Genomic DNA, 23,109 nt, shown 5'->3' on the forward strand with positions numbered 1-23,109 from the left:
TGTATGTAATGATTTGAATAAAATTGTGTTGTTTGTGAAATGTTGTGTGTTGTGTGTGTTGTGCCATGGTTTGTATAATTTATTCTTTTTTATAATTTTATATATATGGGTATTATATTGTTTAATTATTGATTTTTTATGTTTTTTTTTTTTTTTTTTTTTTTTAACAGATTTGCAAGAAAAAATCACATGCAAAATGATTTAGCAACAATGGATGCTTTTGATTTTTGCAACGTGCAACATTTGATAGCAATTCACAAGTGGGCATAATTTTCCATGTGATGGATGCTTTGGAATCACCTCCTACATATGTTAGAACAAATCATATCACCAATGCATTTCAGGAAATTGTTGATGCATATGGGTTGGTTCTCAACACATTTTTGCCTTTATTTGAGCTCCACACACTTTGCAAAAAAACCGATGGCTTAAGGAGTGAGTTTAAAATATCATTCTGATGCATATGATTGTTTGCAAAATGTTTCATAAGTGAGTTTTAATTGTGAGAAATAGATATCACTGTAGGACGACACGTTTTGTTTCCTAATCTCTTGGGTAATATTAATAGTTCTCTAGCAGAGAATGGGACTAACGGTGGGAGTTGTGTGCTTGACTGGTCATGCTCACAAATGTGAATTGAAGGGACATGTATGGTTTTCAATAGGCATGATTGTATGATTTCACATTGTTTGATGTGTACTTCATGCTTTGTCTTGTAGTCAATGCTACACATCTTTTTATTAATGGATCAATGCATCGACTCTGAGCAGTAGCTATTTAGTTGAATGGTCATTCTATTTTATTTTGGTGGTCCATTGAACTGCCCAAATAACTAATGCATCAATTATTTGGCAGTGTTGCAAGATAAGAAGAAGCAAATCCTGCTGTTTACACGGTGGTTACCTTCCCATTTCCTTTTGCAGTAATGTTTGGGGATTGGGGCCATGGAATATGCTTGCTAATGGGAGCGTTAGTCCTTATAGCTAGAGAAAGCATGCTTAATTCTCAGGTATGGTTGCTTTCAAATTCTTGTATTAAAAGTTAAATGCCATCGGAGAACCAATGGGAGGCTGCCATGTGGACCACTCCGTATGCGCCACGTGCCACACATAGAGGCTGCCACATGGCAGCTTCCCAATGGCCATTGCATTTAAAATAAAAAAAAATTCCTTTGAATCAAAACCAGGTTGGACTGTCGGTTCGAACTGGACAGTTCCAGGCTGGTTCTGGTTTTGGTCAAGGGAGGCTAAACAATAACCAACCCCCTCCCCCTAGGGTCCAGGTCTAGTTCAAGCACCGGAACTGTTGACCCAGTCTAGTTCACGGTCCAAACTCGACCGTGGCTAGGCCTAACAAGCTCTCAAGCTTCTATTGCTTTACTGCTCTACCCTTCAAAAGTCATGGCATGAGAACATGGCTATTTATAGTCATGTAATATTTGCATCCTAAGATGAATAAGTGGGGTTCACACCAAATTATTAGTCGTTTATTGTAAAATGTGGCCATTACTCTATGCTTGGTGACCAAGCTTCCTTCTGTTCCAAATAAGGGGTTGGGCTTCTTTAAGACTTTGGATCATGTAGATTCTATTTCAATGGCATAGTTATTAAAGGCACAAGGCACAAGCCCATGCGTATAAAATATAAAATAAGTATCTATATGACTGTTTTTGTACCATGTAATATTTCACAATCAAATGTACAAGTAATAATTTTTTTGCAATTCAAATAAATAAAACTAAATTATTATCGATATAAATGTCTTAAAAATCATACCATTCTCCAAATTCTAACTAGTAAATAAATGCGATATAAATGTCTTAAAAATTATACTATTTTCCAAATTATAGATATAAATGTTTTAAAACTAAAGCATAATTGCCCAAGGATCACAAATCATTTAGGAGCACTCACATACATGGCCACCCACTTTGCACATGAAAAACTATCGGAGAAATCCAAGTCCAAAACAAAAATACATCAATCAGATCATCGTTGTTGAGTTAGGGCCAAAATCAAGCGCCAACCTAGGAGAAAATGATGGGAAAATTAAGGAAAGCTAAAGGAAAAAGAAGAAATCCAAGAGAAAGAGGAAAAGCCAAGTGGGTGAGGAAGAGAAGAGGGAAGGAAGAAGGAAAGAACAAAAAAAAAAAAATCTGATATACCTGATTCAATTGCAAATATTATGTCACAGTAGCTAGCAAGCCTAACAATCACTATCTTCTTCACCTTTAAAACCTTTCTTTTTTTTTTTTTTTTTTTTTTTTGTGGTTCTAGATCTTTTATATGGGTTGAAATTCATGAGGCATGCTTGGGTGCACCTTCATTAGGTCGCTTGCCTTTGGGGTTTAGAGGCGCTGCTTGCCTCGCCTAGTGTGCCTCACACCTCGGGCACACCTTTGATAACAATATTTAATGTGCCATCAATTCAAGATGCATTTCAACAAATCTACACATTCTGTTGAGTTGCTTAATTGCCAACCAGAAAATTCTTCAATTGTCTTTACCTAATCTATCAACTCGCAGTTACTACGAACACGGATTAAGTCCAAATATTGTTTGAACTAAAGTGTAGAGATTGACTTTGTCACCATATCTACTGGATTATATGCCATATCAATCTTTATCACTAAAATGGGTCATTGAGATATGACGTTTTGAATGAAATGAAATCTGACATCTATGTGCTTGGGCCTTTCATGATACATTTGATTTTTCCTCAAATATATAACACTCTAGTTGTCACAATACCCAACAGTTGAATTGTGTTGTGAGCCAAGGTCACCAACCAAGCCTCACAATCATCTATTCCGCTTTTATCATAGACAAAGCAACCATGGACTGCAAAATAACTTCCCAACTAATAGCAAAATCATAAAGAGTGAAAATATATCCAGTCAAAGATCTTTTTCTATCTAGATCACTTCGTAATCTGAGTTAACAAAGCCAACCCTACAACTTATGTTACTATCTCTTTAATATGTTAAACAAACATCTGTAGTACTCCAAAGATAACGTAGAAAATGACAAAGCTAATCTTTACAATGTTTGGATTTGATTGTGTTTGCAGTAATTGAGAGTAGATAGGTAAAGTGGACGTAATTGAAGAATTTTCTAGTTGGCAGTTTGAACATTTCATGTTGTTGGGATATGTTGAGATACTTGCCTTGATTTGTTAGGATTCTTACCTTATTTCATGCACCTAATCTTCCTAATTAGCTGCTGTAATCTTGTGATTATTACTAGGATCTGTAAAAATATGTATTTTCCTATCTTGTAAACTTCTGTAAAGCTATATAAATCCCAATTAGCTTGAGGGAATAATCAAGCTCTACAATTCACTCACAATCTTCTCCTATATTCTTCTTTTTTCGTGGTATCATAGCCTGGTTACCTAAGATTCAGCTCTGTTGTCTTTTTAGACTCGGTATCAAAACAAGAGTTGCTCTTCTTTAGAACAAGGGAGTGCTGCCTCCTTGTCTCACAGCCCCTCACAGGAGCAAGATCAAGTGCCGACGACCTCCCCAGCAGAAATTCGATCACCGGAAAATGTCTGTGTGAGCCCCACACACCGTAACAAGCTTCTGTCCCTTTCTCCACGCGTCGACGCGTGACCTTCACCTTGCCAACGTCTCTCGCCGGAACCTTCACCAGCCAAGTCTCCACAAGCCGATGACCCTTTCTAGACTTTGCCCAGCACTTAACACCTTTGTCTACCCTTTTCTAACAAGAGGATAGTGGTTCGGCTACTCTGTTTTTTTTGCTACTTGATCTGTTTTGACTCATTCAACATGACTGAAAAGGGAGAGATATCAGATACAGGTGCATTCAAACCACTTTTCTCTTCTATTTCTAGTTCTCCAACTATAACTACTGTTAAATTGCAAGGAAGTAACAATTATGTATCTTGGGCTACCTCAGTAGAATTATGGTTTATGGGTGTTATGGAAAGTCAATCACTATATTATTTCTCTATATATCTATATATTCTGTATTCTGTATTCCTATTTAAGATTTATTATTTATGATTTCTTCCTAATTAGTAGAATACAATTATAGGAATCAATTGTATATATATATATACCCATGTACAGATTAATTGATATTAAAGAGAATCATCTCTTTCTACATGGTATCAGAGCAGGTCATCTATCTAGGGTGACTATTTGTTCTCACCACCCAGCTCAGGAGAGACCTTAGCCGCTGACCGGCCGTTTCTACTCCGATCAACATCGCCAGCGTTTCGATTAGTTTTCTCTGTCTCAAGAAATGGCAGACAATAAGAATGTTATTTCTGATGTGATTCCGGTGATGACTAAGATCATGGAACACAAACTTAATGGTTCGAATTCCCTTAAGTGGAGTAAGACTGTTAGGGTCTATTTGCGTAGCATTGATAAGGATGATCACCTTACTAAAGATCCACCTACGGATGATACACGATAAACTTGGCTAAGGGAGGATGCTCGGTTGTTTTTGCAGCTTCGGAACTCGATTCACAGTGAGGTAATTAGTTTAATTAATCACTGTGAATTTGTTAAGGAATTGATGGATTACTTAGATTTTTTGTATTCTGGTAAAGGGAATATCTCCCGTATTTATGATGTTTGTAAGGCATTCTACCGTGCTGAGAAAGAGGATAAGTCTCTCACGGCTTATTTTATGGATTTTAAAAGGGTATATGAGGAACTTAATGTATTGTTGCCTTTTAATCCTGATGTGAAAGTTCAGCAGGCCCAACGGGAGCAACTGGCTGTTATGAGTTTTCTTGCAGGCCTTCCTTCAGAGTATGAGACTGCTAAATCTCAGATTCTCTCCAGTTCTGAGATTTCTTCTTTGCATGAAACGTTTACACGGGTCATTCGTACAGAGAGTACCCAATCTTCACAGCCTGCCAGTAGTGCTCTTATTAGCCGTAATCCAAATGGACAACAGGGTAATAGAAGAGGAAGTAGAGGAGGAATTACAGGCAACAGAAGTAATCAGCGTAATGGAGAGGCTAGTTCTAATCAGGACTCAAGAGGAGTCATTTGTTATTATTGCCATGAGCCTGGCCATACAAAATATAATTGTCCGCAACTTCAAAGGAAAAATCAGCGATCACAGATGGCAAATATGGCAGCAGAGGATTCTACAATATCTTCTTGTGAGAAAACTATTTTGGTATCTGCAGAGGATTTTGCACAGTTTTCCCAGTATCAGGCATCTCTAAACCCTACCAGTTCCCCTGTCACTGCAATCTCTGAGTCAGGTAAATCCACTACATGTCTTGTGCCTTCCTCATCCAAATGGGTTATTGATTCTGGTGCGACAGATCACATGACAGGTAATTATAGTCTTCTATCTGCTTTTCAGTCTAATCTCAATTCCTCTACTGTTACTTTAGCTGATGGTTCTACTTCTTGTGTCATGGGTTGTGGAACTGCGAACCTGACTTCGTCAATTTCTTTGTCATCTGTTTTGTGTCTACCAAAATTCTTTTTTAATCTACTTTCTATTAGTAAACTTACTCGTACCTTAAATTGTTCTGTTTCCTTTTTTCCTGACCAGTGTTTGTTTCAGGATCTTACAACGAAGCAGATTATTGGTAAAGGACATGAGTCAGGTGGTCTCTACATTCTGGAAAATCATGTACCGCGGTCTCTTATTTGCTCCAGTACCTTAACACCTCTTAAAGCTCATTATAGATTGGGTCATCCTTCTTTGTCTACCATGAAAAAGTTATGTCTTCAGTTTCAGTCTTTATCAGTACTAGAATGTGAGTCGTGTCAGTTTGCAAAACATCATCATTTGCCTTCTGTGTCTAGAGTCAATAAACGGGCTTCATCCCCTTTTGAGTTAGTTCATTCTGATGTTTGGGGTCCTTGTTCTGTTACTTCTAAAATTGGATTTCGTTATTTTGTTACTTTTGTTGATAATTACTCTCGTGTTACTTGGTTATATTTAATGAAGAATCGTTCTAAGTTGTTTTCTATCTTTTGTGCCTTTTGTAATGAAATCAAAACTCAATTTAATATTTCTGTGCGCATATTAAGAAGTGACAATGCCAAAGAATACTTTTCAGCACAATTTCAGTCTTATATGACACAAAATGGTATTCTTCATCAGTCTTCCTGTGTGGATACCCCATCCCAAAATGGCGTGGCCGAAAGAAAAAATCGGCATCTTCTTGAGGTAACTCGTGCTCTTCTTTTTCAGATGAAAGTTCCTAAACACTTTTGGGCGGATGCAGTTTCTACGGCATGTTTTTTTATCAATCGTATGCCGTCTTCTGTCCTTAATGGGGATATTCCTTATACTGCTTTATTTCCTACAAAATCTTTGTTCCCTGTTGAACCCCGTATTTTTTGTTGTACCTGCTTTGTGCGTGATGTTCATCCACAGGTTACTAAATTGGATCCAAGTCTCTCAAATGTGTCTTCTTTGGGTACTCTCAGCTGCAAAAAGGGTACCGTTGTTTCTCTCCTACTCTTAATCGTTATCTTGTTTCTACAGATGTCACATTTTTTGAGTCCACTCCATTTTTTCCTCAATCATCTGTGTATGAGAGTCAGGGGGAGGAGGATGATCTCTTAATATATACTGTCCAACCAATGTCTAGTCCTCTTCCACGGCTTGTGCCTTCTGTCTCTAGATCTACTCAATCTCCCGTTGTTTATGTTTATTCCAGGAGATTGGACATTCCTGACTCAGATCCTCCACCAGCCACTTCGTTGGGAGATCCTGTACCTCATACTGATCATAATTCTGATCTAGACTTACCCATTGCTCTTCGTAAAGGTAAACGTTCATGTACTTACCCTATCTCTTCTTTTGTTTCTTATAATCAATTATCTTCTTGTTCTCGGTGTTTTGTTTCTTCTTTAGACTCTGTTCCAATCCCTAATACTGTTGGTGAGGAACTGTCTCATCCTGGCTGGTGTGATGCCATGAAAGAGGAAATTGAGGCTTTAGATGCTAATGGTACATGGGAACTGTTGCCTTTGCCCACTGGTAAGAAAGCTATTGGTTGCAAATGGGTATTTACAGTAAAGGTAAATCCTGATGGTTCTGTGGCTAGGTTAAAAGCACGCCTTGTAGCAAAAGGATATGCTCAGACATATGGGGTTGATTACTCTGACACTTTTTCTCCTGTAGCTAAAATTACTTCTATTCGCTTGTTTATCTCTTTAGCAGCTACATATAATTGGCCCCTGCATCAATTGGATATCAAGAATGCTTTCCTTTATGGTGATCTTCAGGAGGAGTTGTATATGGAGCAACCACCTGGGTTTGTTGCTCAGGGAGAGTTGGGTAAAGTTTGTAGGCTTCGAAAGTCTCTTTGTGGCTTGAAACAAAGTCCTAGGGCATGGTTTGGGAGATTCAGTAAAGCAGTACAGGAATTTGGTATGCAAAAGAGTAATTGTGATCACTCAGTATTTTATATGCAATCTGAGGCTGGTCTAATCCTCCTGGTAGTGTATGTGGATGACATTGTCATCACTGGGAGTGACCTGCGGGTATTTCATCTCTTAAAACCTTCCTCCAAACCCAGTTTCAGACAAAAGACTTGGGATTGTTAAAGTATTTCTTGGGTATCGAAGTTATGAGAAGTAAGAAGGGTATTTTCTTGTCTCAAAGAAAATATGTCCTCGATCTATTGACAAAGACAGGAAAATTAGGTGCTAAGCCTTGTAGTGCACCAATGACTCTAACTTTACAACTGTTAGCAGGGGATAGTGAGTTGTTTGAAGATCCAGAGAGATACAGAAGATTGGTAGGAAAATTCAACTATCTTACAGTCACTCGTCCTGACATTGCTTATGCCGTTAGTGTGGTAAGTCAATTTATGTCTTCCCCAACTGTTGCTCATTGGAAAGCCTTGAAACAAATCTTGTGTTATCTGAAGGGCGCTCCAGGAAGAGGTTTGCTATATGGTAATCATGGGCATTTGAATATTGAATGTTTTTCAGATGCCGACTAGGCTGGATCTAAGGTTGACAGGAGGTCAACTACTGGATATTGCGTTTTTGTTGGAGGAAATTTGGTGTCTTGGAGAAGTAAGAAGCAGAGTGTAGTTTCTCGATCTAGTGCTGAATCCGAATACAGAGCTATGGCACAATCAATATGTGAGGTAATGTGGATACTTCAATTACTAGATGAGACAGGTTTTAAGACCTCCCTGCTTGCAAAATTGTGGTGTAATAATCAAGCTGCTCTCCATATTGCTTCTAATCCGGTGTTTCATGAGCGGACCAAACATATTGAGATTGATTGTCACTTTATTCGTGAAAAGATTCAACAACAGATCATCTCAACAGGACACATCAAAACTGGAGAGCAGTTAGGAGATATTTTCACGAAAGCTCTGAATGGAGCTAGGATTGACTACATTTGTAACAAGTTGGGCATGATTAACATCTATGCTCCAACTTGAGGGGGAGTGTTATGGAAAGTCAATCACTATATTATTTCTCTGTATATTCTGTATTCTGTATTCCTATTTAGGATTTCTTCCTAATTAGTAGAACACAATTATAGGAATCAATTGTATATATATACCCATGTACAGATTAATTGATATTAAGGAGAATCATCTCTTTCTACAATGGGACAGGGATAAGATGACCATTTGGAGAAAAATATTATAGATATTGCCCTAACAGATCGAACAAGTTGGGCTAAGATTGATGCTCAATTGTGTAGTCTTTTGTGGCACTCATTGGATCCTAAATTACTTACCCTCTTTCAGTCCCATAAAACCTGTTACAAGGTTTGGACTAAGGCCAAAACGTTGTACACTAATGATGTGCAACGTATTTATAATTTGGTATCTAATATAATTCATTTACAACAGAATCATCAGGATATGGCCAGCTATTTGGGGCAGGTAGAGACACTAAAAGATGAATTTAATTCTCTCATGCCCTTCATTGATAGTGTTACTAAAATGCAGCGGGACAAGTTTTTCATAGTTCTAGCATTAATTGGGCTTCGTTCTAATCTTGATTCTGTAAGGGACCAAATATTAATCAGTCCTGTTATTCCTACATTTGAGGATGTTTCTGCTAAGCTTCTTTGCATCTCTCTTAGTCAGAATAACCCAACAGAAAGTGAGTCTTCAGTGTTGGCTGTGCGGAATGATAATCAAAAGGGAACAGGTGGCTACCGAAAAAGCAAGGTCAAGAAGTCTTATTGCACCTACTGTGATAAAAGTGGGCACACAAGGGATATCTGTTGGATACTTCATGGTTGTCCACCACGTACCAATCAGTCCAACAATGTTCGATCAACTGCACATATCATCCAATCTAATGCCAATGGCCTACTTCCTCTACCTGATGCTAAGGAGGGGGCACCAGATTCTATCACCTTAACTAGAGCAAATTACAAGGAATATCTGCAGTACCAAACAACAGAACAACAGCAGTCCTCTTCATCTAGCACTTCTCACTCTGGTAATTCCTTTGCTTATTTAACCAAGTCTTTACCTATTGGGCCATGGATCCTAGACTCTGGTGCTTCTGACCACATATTTGGTAATCACAACCTTTTCTCCACTCTTGTTTCTCCTTCCACACTATCTAAAATCACTTTAGCTAATGGTTCACAAACTGTAGTTAGAGGCATAGGAGAAGTAAAACTACTTCCTTCTATTCCCTTAACAACAGTCTTATTTGCTCTTGAATGCCCATATAATCTGATCTCCATTAGCAAATTAACTAAAAATCTTAATTGTTCTGTAAACTTTACCGCTGATTCTGTTATTGTGCAAAACAGGAGTACGGGCAAGATGATTGGAACAGGATATGAGTCACAAGGACTGTACCATCTCTCCACTCCAATTTTGTCTCCACAACTTCCGCTGATCTCATCCACAATCGTCTAGGTCATCCAAGTCTTGCCAAGCTACAGAAAATAGTTCCCAGCCTTTCTACATTGTCTTCTTTCGAATGTGAGTCATGTCAACTTGGAAAACAAACTCGTGCTTCCTTTCCCAAAAGAGTTAATAATAGGTCTACCTCTATGTTTGACATTGTCCATTTAGACATTTGGGGACCAAGTTGTATCAACACAACTTTGGGATTTCATTATTTTGTTATGTTTATTGATGATTATTCCCGTTGTACTTGGTTATTTTTAATGAATAACTGTTCTGAGTTATTTTCTATCTTACAAAATTTCTGTACTGAAATTCGTAATCAGTTTGGTGTTTCAATTAAAATTTTGCTAAGTGACAATACAAAAGAATATTTATCTTCACCCTTTACTCATTTTTGTCTTCTCAGGGCATTACTCACCAGACTTCTTGTGCACACACCCCACAATAGAATGGAGTTGCTAAACAAAAAAATCGGCACTTAATTGAAATTGCCCGAACCCTACTCATAAATTATAATGTTCCTCTTCGTTTCTGGGGGGATGCTGTACTTACTGCCTGTTATTTAATTAACCGAATGCCCTCCTCTATTTTGCAGCATAAAAGCCCTCATTCAGTTTTATTTGCAAACCAGAACTCTCATCAGTTGCCCCTGCGTGTGTTTGGATGTTTATGCTTTATTCATGATTATACTCCTGGAAAAGACAAATTTCATCCCAAATCAATTAAATGTGTTTTTTTTGGATATTTCCGACTTCAAAAAGGGTACAAATGTTATGATCTAATCACAAAGAAATATTTTATTTCAGCAGATGTAACCTTCTTTGAAGCATCTCCCTATTTTACCTTACACACAGTAGACAAAAATCTTATACCTGCAGCTTTGCCAGTTCCCACTCTTCCCCCTCCTCAATTCAATCAACCTTTAGTTCGTCCACCACTCCAAGTTTACTCACGTCGTTCTGTTAATATTCATTTACATGATACAGGTACTGACGCACTCTCTGATGACTCTCATCCCATTGCACCATCACCTACTCTAGTCATGCCTTCAGCAGAAGCAGTTACACCTCCAATTGCTCTTCGGAAAGGTATTCAATCATCTCGCAATCCTTATCTTATTTATAACTTTGTGAGCTACCATCGTTTATCTCCATCCTACTATGCTTTTGTGTCCAATATGTCTAATGTTTTTATTCCTAAGACGGTTAGAGAAGCATTGGACCATCCAAGGTGGTGAGATGCAATGATTGAGGAGATGACAGCCCTCCATACCAATGGAACTTGGGACTTGTTACCTTTACCACCAGGTAAGTCTACTGTTGGATGCCGATGGGTTTATACAGTTAAGGTGGGTCCTGATGGGACAGTTGATACATTTAAAGCTCGCCTTGTCGCCAAAGGATATACACAGATCTTTGGCCTTGACTATAGTGATACTTTCTCTCCAGTGGCCAAGATTGCCTCAATTCGACTACTTATTTACTTAGCTGCGATCAACTACTGGCCACTCTATCAGCTGGATATGAAGAATGCCTTTTTTACATGGCGAGCTTGCTGAGGAAGTCTATATGGAGCAACCACTAGGGCTTGTTGCTCAGGGGAGTCTAGCTTAGTATGTCGACTACGACGATCACTATATGGCCTGAAGCAATCTCTAAGAGCATAGTTTGGACGATTTAGTACTATAATCCAATAATTTGGAATGTCTCGAAATGAAGCTGATCATTCAGTGTTTTTTCATCATAATGGCCATGATAAATGCATTTATTTGGTGGTTTATGTTGATGACATTGTTATTACAGGAAATGATCAGAATGGGATTTCTCAACTCAAACAGTATTTATTTAATCACTTCCAGACTAAGGACTTGGGGAAGTTGAAGTACTTTCTAGGGATTGAAGTGGCACAGTCTAAGACAGATATTGCTATTTCTCAAAGACAATATGCTTTCGATATACTAGAGGAAACTGACATGTTAGACTGCAAACATGTGGACACTTCTATGGATCCGAATGTCAAGTTGGTTCCTGGACAGGGGGAGCCATTGAAAGATCCTGGTAGGTACCGAAGGTTAGTCGGTAAACTCAACTATCTCACAATCACACGTCCAGACATTTCCTTTGCAGTAAGTGTGGTTAGTCAGTTCCGCCAGGCACCATGTAGTAGTCACTAGGATGCAGTTGTGCGCATTCTCAAGTACATCAAAGGAGCTCCAGGGCAAGGCTTGTTGTATGAAAATAAGGGTCACTCACAAATTGTTGGTTATTCAGATGCAGATTGGGCTGGTTCTCCTTCAGATAGACGATCCACTTCAGGATACTGTATCATGATTGGAGGGAATTTAATATCCTGGAAGTGTAAAAAGAAAGATGTGGTTGCCAGGTCAAATGTAGAAGCAGAGTATCGAGCAATGACCTTATCAACATGTGAACTTATTTGAGTGAAACAACTTCTTTAAGAGTTGAAGTATGGAGAGAACAGTCAAATGAAGTTAATATGTGACAATCAAGCAGCCCTCCATATTGTCTCTAAACCAGTTTTTCATGAAAGAACGAAACATATAGAGGTAGTTTGTCACTTTATCATACAGAAAATTGAATCAGGTTGTATTGCCACTAGTTTTGTCAATTCCAATGATCAGTTAGCAGATATTCTTACTAATCTCTCAGAGGTCCACAGATCGAATACATTTATAGCAAGTTTGGAGCATATGACATGTACTTTCCAACTTGAGGGGGAGTGTTGAGATACTGGCCTTGATTTGTTAGGATTCTTACCTTATCTCATGCACCTAATCTTCCTAATTAGCTGCTGCAATCTTGTGATTATTACTAGGATATGTAAAAATCTGTATTTTCCTATCTTGTAAACTTCTATAAAGCTATATAAATCTCAATTAGCTTGAGGGAATAATCAAGCTCTACAATTCACTTACAATCTTCTCTTGTATTCTTCTTTTTTCACAAGTCAATGTAGAGATTTGTTCGAATGTGTTTTGAATTGATGGACCATTGAAATAAAATCCATAACCCGCTCATGAATTTGGAAGAAAATAGCCCAAATTTTTAAAGAAGTGCAACCCACATTTGGAAGCTTGTTACAGGAAGAAGCTAGGTCACCAAACTTGGAGTAGTGGCCAAGTTTTATACTTGACGGCCAATAATTTGCTGTGGAGAGCCTACTCATTCAACTTGTGCGGCAGGTATTGCATGGCTATAAATAGCCACATCACTCATGGCATTTGAAGGGAAGAGCAGCAAAGTGAGTGGAGCTTATTAGCCTAGAGTGATGAGGAAAAAAAATACAAACACTCAAACTTGTGAGGGTTAGTGGGAGTAAGTTTTGGGTATAGTTGGTCAATTGGGTTGAGAGCAATTTGAATGCCTTTGTATATCTACTATTTTCTTAGTGGAATTTTTTTTTTTTGTCATCTTTAGCTATGGACTTAAGCCTTGCAGTTGAACCACATCAAAATCTTGTGTGCTCGTATTATTTATTTTTTGCCATTTTTTTTCCGTCTTATCTAATTGATGAAGTCCTAGAGTGTCATTTTTGTAACAATTTTATAAACTATTCTTTCTGATTTTTATGTTTGGCACAAGCCTTAAGTACTTCAAAATTGCATATGTGATTCCTATCAGAAACTTGGAAGTTTTATGGAGATGCTTTTTGGTGGGCGCTATGTACTACTTCTAATGGCACTTTTTTCAATTTACTGTGTGCTCATTTACAATGAATTCTTTTCTGTTCCTTTTCATATATTTGGTGGGTCTGCTTATAAATGCCAAGACACCACTTGCAGGTAAACGCCGTTTGCTTCTTTTTAGATCTCCAAGTGATCTTGGATTATGCATTCTCGACTTTTAATTCCTACAATATGCCTTAATTTGTTGAAATCTTGTCTAGGGCTTGTATTCTTTGTGTGTGATGTAAATTTCTTTGTTTATTTTTGGCATCGTTGCTAAATTTTTCTAATGTGCCTGACATCTAATATCTGGAATAAGATTTTTTTCTTTATACAAAATATTGGTGTTCACATGTAATTATCCATCAACTATCAACGGATTATAGAAATTACATTTCAGGTGCTCATTTAATATCTTCTGGAAATGGAAAAAGAAAAATATATGAAAGAATAACAATGTATAATCCTCAATGTCAATTTGGCTCTTCCTAGAGCTTAATTAGTTAACTACTAATATGGATGATAGTTCTTCATGTTATTCTATATTGGTTTATGAATAATGGTTTACTGTTATTGGACTTCTCTTGCATCGTGTTTTGTTACATTTTTTTTATTACATTTTTTTTATCACTCACCTTCCATATTCATTTCTGTTTTAGTTAAATGATTTCTGTTAACTTAGCTGTGGTGGTGTTTATCTTGTATCTCTTGATCAGTGATGCACACACAGTTGGGTTAATTAAATACCGAGAGCCATACCCAGTTGGCGTGGAAGTCGTTCAGAACTGCCATTTTTGAACTCCCTCAAGATGAAGATGTCTATATTGCTGGGTGTGGCCCAGATGAACCTAGGAATAATATTAAGTTATTTCAATGCACATTTTTTTGACAGCTCTCTAGATATAAGGTTTGTTTGTTGTCCCAGCTCCGTTCCCATCCCCTCTCACAGGGTTCTTGTTTTCCTCTTTCAGTTGTTATTTTTCATCTGAAGGGAAACAGACAATTAAACATATTGTATATGTTGGTTTTAGGTATCAGTTTGTGCCACAGATAATCTTCTTGAACTGCCTTTTTGGGTACCTTTCACTCCTCATTGTCATCAAGTGGTGCTCTGGTTCTCAGGCAGACCTTTATCATGTGATGATATACGTGTTTTTGAGTCCCACTGATGATCTTGGTGAGAATCAGTTGTTTTGGGGCGAGAGACCACTGCAGGTATGAGCTTGACCATCCTATCTATTTTGACGTACTATTGTGCACTGTGTATGTTATTAATCTTCAACATGGTCAACTGATGCTCAAGTTTGCAGATCCTGTTGTTTACTTTTGGCATTAATTGCAGTTCCTTGGATGCTGCTCCCTAAACCTTTTATTTTGAAGAAGCGTCATATGGAGGTACACAGACACTGTTGGTTTTTTTTTTTTTCTTCTTTTTTCTTCCTAGTGTTCTTAGGATTTATAGTTAAATTTTACATAGGTTTTGCCATAGGATTAAGGATTAATTACTAACAAAGTTCAAACCTTGTATCCAGTTTTCAGTGATAGGAGTGATTTGTGCCAATTATTAACATTTAGTATCCATTATGATTACACTTCAAAGGGCATATTAAAAACCCCAAAATTGTAAGATGACATATAATTTTGTTTTAAAAGAATTCATGTGAGTGTCCAACATTACCTATTCAATTGTAAGTAAGATCCATAAAAAATTATTAGTTGTTATTTAATATTTAAAAAATGAAAATATAGAAAGAAAAATCTGAGGCCCCATTTTGGGTTGAGGTTGGGAGACAAAAAAAAATGTGTTTTTCAAAAAAACACCATTTTAGATGATGTTGAAAAAAGCTATTTAGTTGTTTTCGAGTTGTTATGACTAAAACATGTCAAATTTAACTTTAAACCAATATTTAAGGAGTTGTGTTGCGTATCCCGAATATTGTCTTGCTTTTCCTTCCCTCTTCTTAAATATGCCACATATCATAGGCTTTTGTGAAATTTATATGAGTAAAATACGTGAATCTCAACAATTTGAGAGTTTTGGTACATGCCTCAAATTTGGCTACCACTAACACAAATTTTAAAGGTTTTGAATATAATTGATTCAAATTAAAAAGCATTGGCTGTATTTGAAAAGTAGACTAAAGGTTTGAGGGTTTTCTTTTATTATTATTATTATAAATGATAAATGAAGTGATTTGTCTCCGGCTTAAGATCATTTGTTACTGAGTTAGCTGGTGATTGACTTTGGCTGGTGTTATATTTGTTTATGTATTTGAGTACACCTGAAACTTTTCTCTGGAGAATGCAAAAATGCGCAGATAAGATTTAGTTTAAGCTGTCCCTAAAAATTATTTAAAACTCAAGCACATTTCATGAGGCCACTTGGTAATAAATAAGAATTATTCTTGCCTACCCGCTGGTGTGTACACCTATCTAATTTACAACTGATACAATATCTAAAATTATGGTGGGTCCTATTCAAAAATGTAGTCGGTCCTACCTAAAATTATTGTGTGCTGATTTCTTATTTCTGGGTGTGTAAATCAAATCATATACCTTGTTGTAGGTAAGAAATTTTCATTAAAAGACACCTTCAGAGTTGCTAACTTCTTCGATTTTCTTCATGAAGCTTGCTTTTGATTAAATGCTGAATTATTTATGATCCTCAAGTGATTGACTTCTTCTGTGGGCTGCAAATCTACTTTCCTCTGCTATGATAATCATTTTCATCACCATGAAAATAATTGAGTTCAGGACAGGTTCAGAAATTCTTCTAATCTTCCCTTTTTCCCCCTCTCTTGGTGATGCTATATAGAGATTTCAAGGTCGCACCTATTGGATTCTTGGCACCTCTGAGATAGATCTTGATATGGAACCTGGTTCTGCACGACCACATCACGATGATTTTAATTTCAGTGAGGTGTTTGTGCATCAAATGATCCACTCCATAGAGTTTATTCTTGGTGCAGTCTCAAATACGGCTTCACACCTTCGACTTTGGGCTTTGAGGTGCATCCATGATTTTTATTTGCGTGTTTGGTTTAAATTTCTTGTATTTCATAATTTTCTGGTTTAAACTTTTTTACTGCTATTGCAGCTTGGCACACGCTGAGTTGTCTACTGTTTTCTATGAGAAAGTCGTCCTCCTTGCTTGGGGGTAAGTAATTTTATCTTTCAAGATACATCATATGTTATATTCTGACTCCTTGTGCTACTCTGTTTCTTTCTACTCATTGTGGCCGTCAGTGCTTGACATATTACTCTGCCAAACATAGAAGGTTATTTCCTGGTGCATCTGTATATGTGATGATATCACTCCATTCCAATAAATCAATTCATGCGCATTATCCATATTATAGCGAAGATAAAATAATTTTAAAAAATATAATTGCATCTGTTTTGGCATGGAGGAGGATCTAATATTATGTGGCGGTCTTGGTGGATGTGCTTATGCAACTATGTTTATTGTTATTCAGTTAAACATGTTCAACTGTGAGAAGTATTATAGACTAATTTAATTAGCCCCAGTTTCAGGTCTTAGAACATAGTAATCCCAGAGTCATTTTTAATTAAAATCTCATCTAAGTAATGTGAGAAGTATTCCAATATTAGTTATTTAGGCTCCATTTGTTTCACCGGAAAAAAAGTTGTATATGAAAAATATTTTTTATAGAAAATGTTCTCCAATAAAATATGAAAATATTTTTCATTGTTTGGTTGCAATGTGAAACTAGTAGTATGTGTTTATATCATATATGTATAAGTGTTTTCACATCTTAATAAGATTGACAAAATTTAAAAAATGAATCTTAAAAATAACTTGATTTTTCCTTTAACTAGGAAAATATTATCCATTGATTCATTTTCTAAGTGCTCCAAATATTAGAAAATGCAGAAAATATTTTTCACAAAATAAACGGAATCTTAGTTTCAAAATATTCAGCCATCTAGTTGGTCTATGAATGGTTCTTTGTTTCAGTTCCGACATTTATTTGTGTCCATGACCTATAACCTTGAAAGTACTTTCATAATTTGCATGTTCTTTTATGATGATGCTAACGGTTATTGTTATTACAGGTGTGAAAATATCGTCATCCGGTTGGTGGGGCTTGCAGTTTTTGCCTTTGCCACTGCCTTCGTACTACTCATGATGGAGACCCTCAGTGCATTCCTACACGCATTGCGTCTTCATTGGGTGGAATTCCAAAATAAGTTCTACCATGGTGATGACTACAAGTTCAGACCTTTCTCATTTTCGTCCATAACTAAGGATGATGATTAGTCAACTCACACACCTTTCTGCTTTCCAATGAGAAGATAGTATGAAGCGAGGCAGGCCTTTTTTGTCGACAACAGAAACCTTTTAAAATGAAACTAATAGAACTTCATTCCAGCCAACAGAGGATTAGCACCATTTTGCTCTAACATTAAGCTGCTCGGGGTTACTCAGAACTGCGAAATGCCGACTTGTATTCTGAGTTTGTCAGTATATGCAAGGGCTTGCTTACAGCCATGGCAAGACCGCATATGTTAAGGGGACTTCTCCATTTTTCATTTTCTTCTTGGAGGGTTGGGGAATGGGCGTGCTGGTGGAAATCATTTGTAAAGAGGGGGTGCTGGAAAAATCATAATACACCTATGTAACTTTTTCCAGGATAATAGTGCTTTCGGAGGGAGATTTATAAATCGTAAAAACACACAAACAGGTTTAGCGTGGATTTTGTAGGCAATACACCCCTGTTAAAATTTATCAAATCTTTTATGTAATGATGAATCACAATTATATGCTTCCGTGTAAGCCATTGTTTTATAGAATTTCAAAGAGAATGACTTACTCTCAGTCTACAATTAGTTTAATATTTCCTTATTTCCAGTGGGAGTGAGATTAATTTATAGGGCTTTTCTTAATATTTTTGAAAAATGAAATTTCAAACATACCCATTTGAATCTTGTATTGTAAAAGAAATTTAAATTTGATGGGTTTGCCAACATTTTTTTTTTTTTTCTTTTTTGATACAAAATCGCTTTTGACTGCTCACTATATATTAGTAAATTGAATACGAGTCTTTCAGCTTCAATTAGACAATGTCCACCGCTCTTTACTAAGTTTCCTTTAATAGCTCAACAAGAGCTATAAATTCCATGTCTTATGTATTGAGTGAAGCTGTTAAATGAGTGGCGGCTGGTGGGAGTTGGAATTCAGCCACATGTGCCTTCAAGATTTCTTAATAAAATAACTCGAAGTTTCCTTAAATCCTCTGGAAAGTGGACACACTGACCCTTCTCTGTTGTGTTTTATCTTCCAGTGACATAGGCATATGGAAAATACAAAATTATTATCGTTCCAATATTGATAATATAAATGTATATATATATATGAGACATAAAGATATCATGTCTTCACAAAATTGTCATGATTTTGCATTCATGTATTAGGTGTGTCGCTTCTTTGTTCCACCCTGTATAAAAAGGCCACATCTCTCTCTGCTTCTGAAGCAAAGCGTGCAAAAGCTCTGTATCTACTCATTTAGACATAAACGGGGAGGGAAAAAGGTTATAAAACTCTGCTACATGGAAGTTCCTTACAGGAGAACTAGAGATGGCGTTTCAGAGATTTTCAGGAGAGAACTGGGATTGTCTCATTCTCGTTCCTTCACTCGCCGATTCTCTGCTTCTGAGGTTTATAATTTTCTTTGCTTAATTCCCAATTTCCCATTTTCTTGGTGTTTAAATTAACTTGTTGCTAAGTTTCCGTTTGGCATTGTTGTTAGGGTCAAAACTACTTCACTGAAGAAAATACAGTTTGAGAAATTTTGCTTTAGATATTTTAGTATTTTTAGGATTAAAACTTATCAATAACAATGTCAAACAAATCGTAAATATAAGTATAATTAAATTAAAATCATGTCTATTGTGCTCTAATTTCATTTCAAAGTTGAATTTGTTGCTTCCTGCGGCGTGCAGGTAGTTGTGAAGCAAATCGATCTTTATGGGGAGCTAATTGGTCATGAGGGAAGTGTAAATGCAGTGGAATTCAACTCTACTGGCGATCTTCTTGTGTCAGGTTCCGATGACACAGACGTTATATTTTGGGATTGGGCAACTAAAAGCAGAAAGTTTTCATTTTTTTCAGGCCACTCTGGCGAGATATTTCAGACCCGAATCATGCCATTCACCGACGATCGGAGAATAGTTACTTCTTCAGCTGATGGGCAGGTGAATGTCGTTCTCCTGTTATTAGGTGCACAAATATCTGCTTTTATATAACCAATAACCTTTTGATCACAAAGGAACCATCTTACAGTTGCACTGAAGCTCACTCTCAGAAATCGTTCAGAAAAAAAAAAAAAAAAAAACTGTAAATTTAAGCCATCTGTAATTGTTTCAATCTTGTTAACTTGTTGTCACTGCCTTCTATCTTGCCAATTTGAAATTAATCACAGGCTTTTCTTTAGGGGTGTGTACAGTTCTTGGGTCCAAATCAAACTAAAGACCAATTGTACTGAATCAAACTTATAATTTTTCTATGATTTTTAGATATATTGTTTACTTCTAATATAATTATATATAGTTATATATAATTATAATTTTATATATGTGAATCGTATTCAATTTAATATTATCTTTTATTTTTCTATTTTTTATAATTTTAATTATAAATACATTAAATAAAATTATAAGAAGTGCGTTAGCATATTATATAATATGTTTAATCTTAAATTGTATATGTTTCTTATAATTAAAAACTATAATTAAGAAATAGTTAAAATGTATTTATCATATGATATATTATGTATTAGCAAGTAATTTTAAACCGAAACTCAAATTTGAAACCAAAGTACTGAAAATTGAAATCAATACATCAAAGAATCGAATTAAAACCGTAGTGAAAGTTGGGTTTAGTTCTATTTCTTAAGTAAACCTCAAACAGGAACGCACGCCCCTACTTTCCTTAGAATGCTTACTCATAAATTGTCTTGTGCTTCTACATTTTATCCCTTTGTTGTCCCTGCAGGTTAGGCTTGTGCAGGTATTGGATAATGGCCAAGTTGATACAGCAAGGTTGGGGAAGCACCAAGGGCCTGTACACAGCCTTGCTGTGGATCCAGGAAGTCCCCATATTATTTATAGCTGCGGTGATGATGGTTTCGTGCAACATGTTGGTTATCTTTATGACATGGTGCTCCTTGGAAGTTCTTTCTTTTATTTGCTGTAGTCTGGCAGTTGATTTTGCCTTGTATTTTTTCAGTTTGATGTGCGCAGTTGGTCTGCTACAAAGCTTTTCTGTTGCTCCTCGCTCACAGAAAATAGCAAGCGGCCTCCTAATAGTATAAAATTGAATGCCATTGTAATTAACCCGAGAAATCCAAATTACTTTGCTGTTGGAGGTTCTGATGTATTTGCACGTGTCTACGACATAAGAAAATGCAGATCGGATGCACCTGTCAACACATTCTGTCCCCGTCACCTGATAAAGTCTAAAAATGTGGAAATCACAGGATTGGCTTACTCTAACACTAGTGAATTGCTTGTCTCTTACAGTGATGAACTTATTTATTTGTTTCAGAAGAACATGGGAATGGAACCTTACCCATTCTCCACAAGCCCTCAAGATTTGCAGAAACTTGAGGAGCCTCAAGTTTACTTGGGTCACAGAAATGCAATTAAAGGGAAAGGAGTGAGTTTCTTTGGCCCTAATGATGAATATGTACTGAGTGGGTCTGATTGTGGCAATATATTCATTTGGAAGAAGAGAGGTGGCAAGCTTCTGCGATTAATGTTTGGTGACCGACAATTTGTATGTCAGCTTGAGCCCCATCCACATATGCCTATTTTTGCTACTGGTGGAATCGAAAAGAATGTGAAGCTTTGGGTTCCCATGGCAAGTGAAGCTCCTCCACTTCCTGAAAATGTAGAAAAGGTACTAATTTTGAACTGCATTTAAGAAGAAAACTTACCTTGATTTTTTCATGTTTTGTTTATTGGGATTAAACTTGAATTTGCTTTTTTGTCTTTTCTTGTGTGTGCTGTTTATCAACAGATTATGGAGTCAAATAGGCAGGGCAGAGAGGAACATTCAGACGTAGCTCTTACCCCAGAAGTCATCATGCTTTTTCTCCTGCAAAAACGGCAAACATTGGCATATAGAGATAGATACACTGTTGAGAGTGACGAAGATGAAGGGGAAGCATAAGTTCTAGGATTTTCAGATGCTGATGCCTCTTCTGAAGGCAATATTAACACCTAACATTCTTGTGAAATTTTACAATTCTACTTGCAATATGTGAAAATTTGTAACCACCTTCCACTTCCAACTGAGGAGACAGGATTTCAGCCAAATAATCAAAGGATTTCAGCACTAGAATTTACAATAATCATCAACAGGAACAGTCCTTATCTCTATTCAGTTGAGAAGATGATTCAGCTGAACATTCTTTTGCCACTGACAATGTGACTGACCTAAATTTAAGCAAAAGATTACAAAACTTCAAGCTACATAGAATGCTATTTTGCCACAGTTAGATGTTAGACAAAGGCATCATTGAATTTCTTTCATTCTTTTTTTGTCATTAATGATAAACCAAGTGTATATTTCTTACAATCTATGCAAATTTTTTTGCTTTGACCTCCAGAAATTGATGTCTCTTCGAGAAAATGCAGTGGAGAAGAAGCCATAGCATTTATGAATAACTAGCTGTTGTTTATTGGTTCTGTTCTGTTTTATTTGTTGGAAGCTACTGATGAAAGCTTGCAAATGCTGAAAATGTTTGCCATGTTAACAAGGCCTGGCTTCAAGGGATGACCAAAGTAGCAAGCCCTGAACCCTGCAGGTAAGCAGATGGTGAAGTTGGTCATTGGGATCATCATAATAATAAAAAGTATAAATAATGCTATTCATTATTAGGGTTAAGTTATATAGATAGTATTTCAATTTACAGATTCCGTAAAATTGAGATATTTAAATTTTAATTTATAACTTAAAACTTTTATCTTTAATTTAAATAATATAAATGATAAAACACCCTATAACCTTCGTTAATCAATTTTTAATTTATTTTTAGACACTTGTTAAATTAAAAAATATATATTTTTTGTCTATTAACTTGATACTTATTAGAAAAAAAAATTAATTATTCTCTTTCGAACCATAATTTAAAAATTCAATTTATACAAATCAATACTTCAACAATCAAGAATTTGTTTACTTAAAGCTACCAATTTATAAAAGTATATATATATATTTTTTTAATTTGATAAATGAAATGATTTTATGTTATTTAAATTAAAAATTAAAAAATTTTATATTGTAAATTCAAATTTAAAAATCTTACTATTAAATATATCTAAGTTGACACCATCTGTATAATTTATCTCATTATTATGAATTTAAAATAATACTTTATTATATTAGTTTTATAAAAAAAAATTTAATTTATTTTTATGAAATATAGTTATTTTTATTAATCTAATATATATTTTTTAAAAGATAATTATCTTACTGCAAATTTTATGAAATAAAAAAAAATACATTAATTTCGTTGGATAAACTGTTTCGTGAAACA

General features: G+C 36.0%; 3 protein-coding genes across 3 annotated transcripts; all 3 read left to right on the forward strand.

Annotated features, from left to right (window-relative positions):
• Positions 1-8,847: 8,847 nt before the first annotated feature.
• Positions 8,848-11,098, forward strand: LOC131177958 (uncharacterized). The gene is made up of 2 exons (XM_058143143.1): positions 8,848-9,436; positions 10,848-11,098. The coding sequence occupies exons 1-2, from the start codon at positions 8,848-8,850 to the stop codon at positions 11,096-11,098; spliced, it is 840 nt and encodes a 279-aa protein (XP_057999126.1).
• A 2,417-nt stretch (positions 11,099-13,515) lies between these two features.
• Positions 13,516-18,377, forward strand: LOC110646522 (V-type proton ATPase subunit a1). Its single transcript, XM_058143146.1, is given in 8 exon segments — positions 13,516-13,663; positions 14,263-14,306; positions 14,309-14,453; positions 14,578-14,763; positions 14,860-14,941; positions 16,362-16,555; positions 16,644-16,703; positions 17,624-18,377. Coding segments are annotated over 8 exon segments (1,062 nt in total). The 5' UTR covers positions 13,516-13,517; the 3' UTR covers positions 17,829-18,377.
• A 590-nt stretch (positions 18,378-18,967) lies between these two features.
• On the forward strand, positions 18,968-21,924 carry LOC110646521 (uncharacterized). The gene is made up of 5 exons (XM_021799985.2): positions 18,968-19,225; positions 19,511-19,762; positions 20,562-20,705; positions 20,796-21,467; positions 21,588-21,924. The coding sequence occupies exons 1-5, from the start codon at positions 19,118-19,120 to the stop codon at positions 21,738-21,740; spliced, it is 1,329 nt and encodes a 442-aa protein (XP_021655677.2). The 5' UTR covers positions 18,968-19,117; the 3' UTR covers positions 21,741-21,924.
• The last annotated feature ends 1,185 nt before the right edge of the window (positions 21,925-23,109 follow it).

The sequence above is a fragment of the Hevea brasiliensis genome, chromosome 1, assembly GCF_030052815.1.
Source record: "Hevea brasiliensis isolate MT/VB/25A 57/8 chromosome 1, ASM3005281v1, whole genome shotgun sequence".
In the NCBI taxonomy this organism is placed as follows: Eukaryota; Viridiplantae; Streptophyta; class Magnoliopsida; order Malpighiales; family Euphorbiaceae; genus Hevea; species Hevea brasiliensis.

What these genes read in the sequence shown, in the direction of transcription:
- LOC131177958 (XM_058143143.1), top strand. Translation starts at nt 8,848, where the DNA reads ATGGCCAGCTATTTGGGGCAGGTAGAGACACTAAAAGATGAATTTAAT. An exon ending in ATCTAGCACTTCTCACTCTG is followed by an intron (nt 9,437 to 10,847) that starts GTAATTCCTTTG and finishes TACATGATACAG; the next exon opens with GTACTGACGCACTCTCTGAT.
- LOC110646521 (XM_021799985.2), top strand. Translation starts at nt 19,118, where the DNA reads ATGGAAGTTCCTTACAGGAGAACTAGAGATGGCGTTTCAGAGATTTTC. An exon ending in CTTCTTCAGCTGATGGGCAG is followed by an intron (nt 19,763 to 20,561) that starts GTGAATGTCGTT and finishes TTGTCCCTGCAG; the next exon opens with GTTAGGCTTGTGCAGGTATT. An exon ending in ATGATGGTTTCGTGCAACAT is followed by an intron (nt 20,706 to 20,795) that starts GTTGGTTATCTT and finishes GTATTTTTTCAG; the next exon opens with TTTGATGTGCGCAGTTGGTC.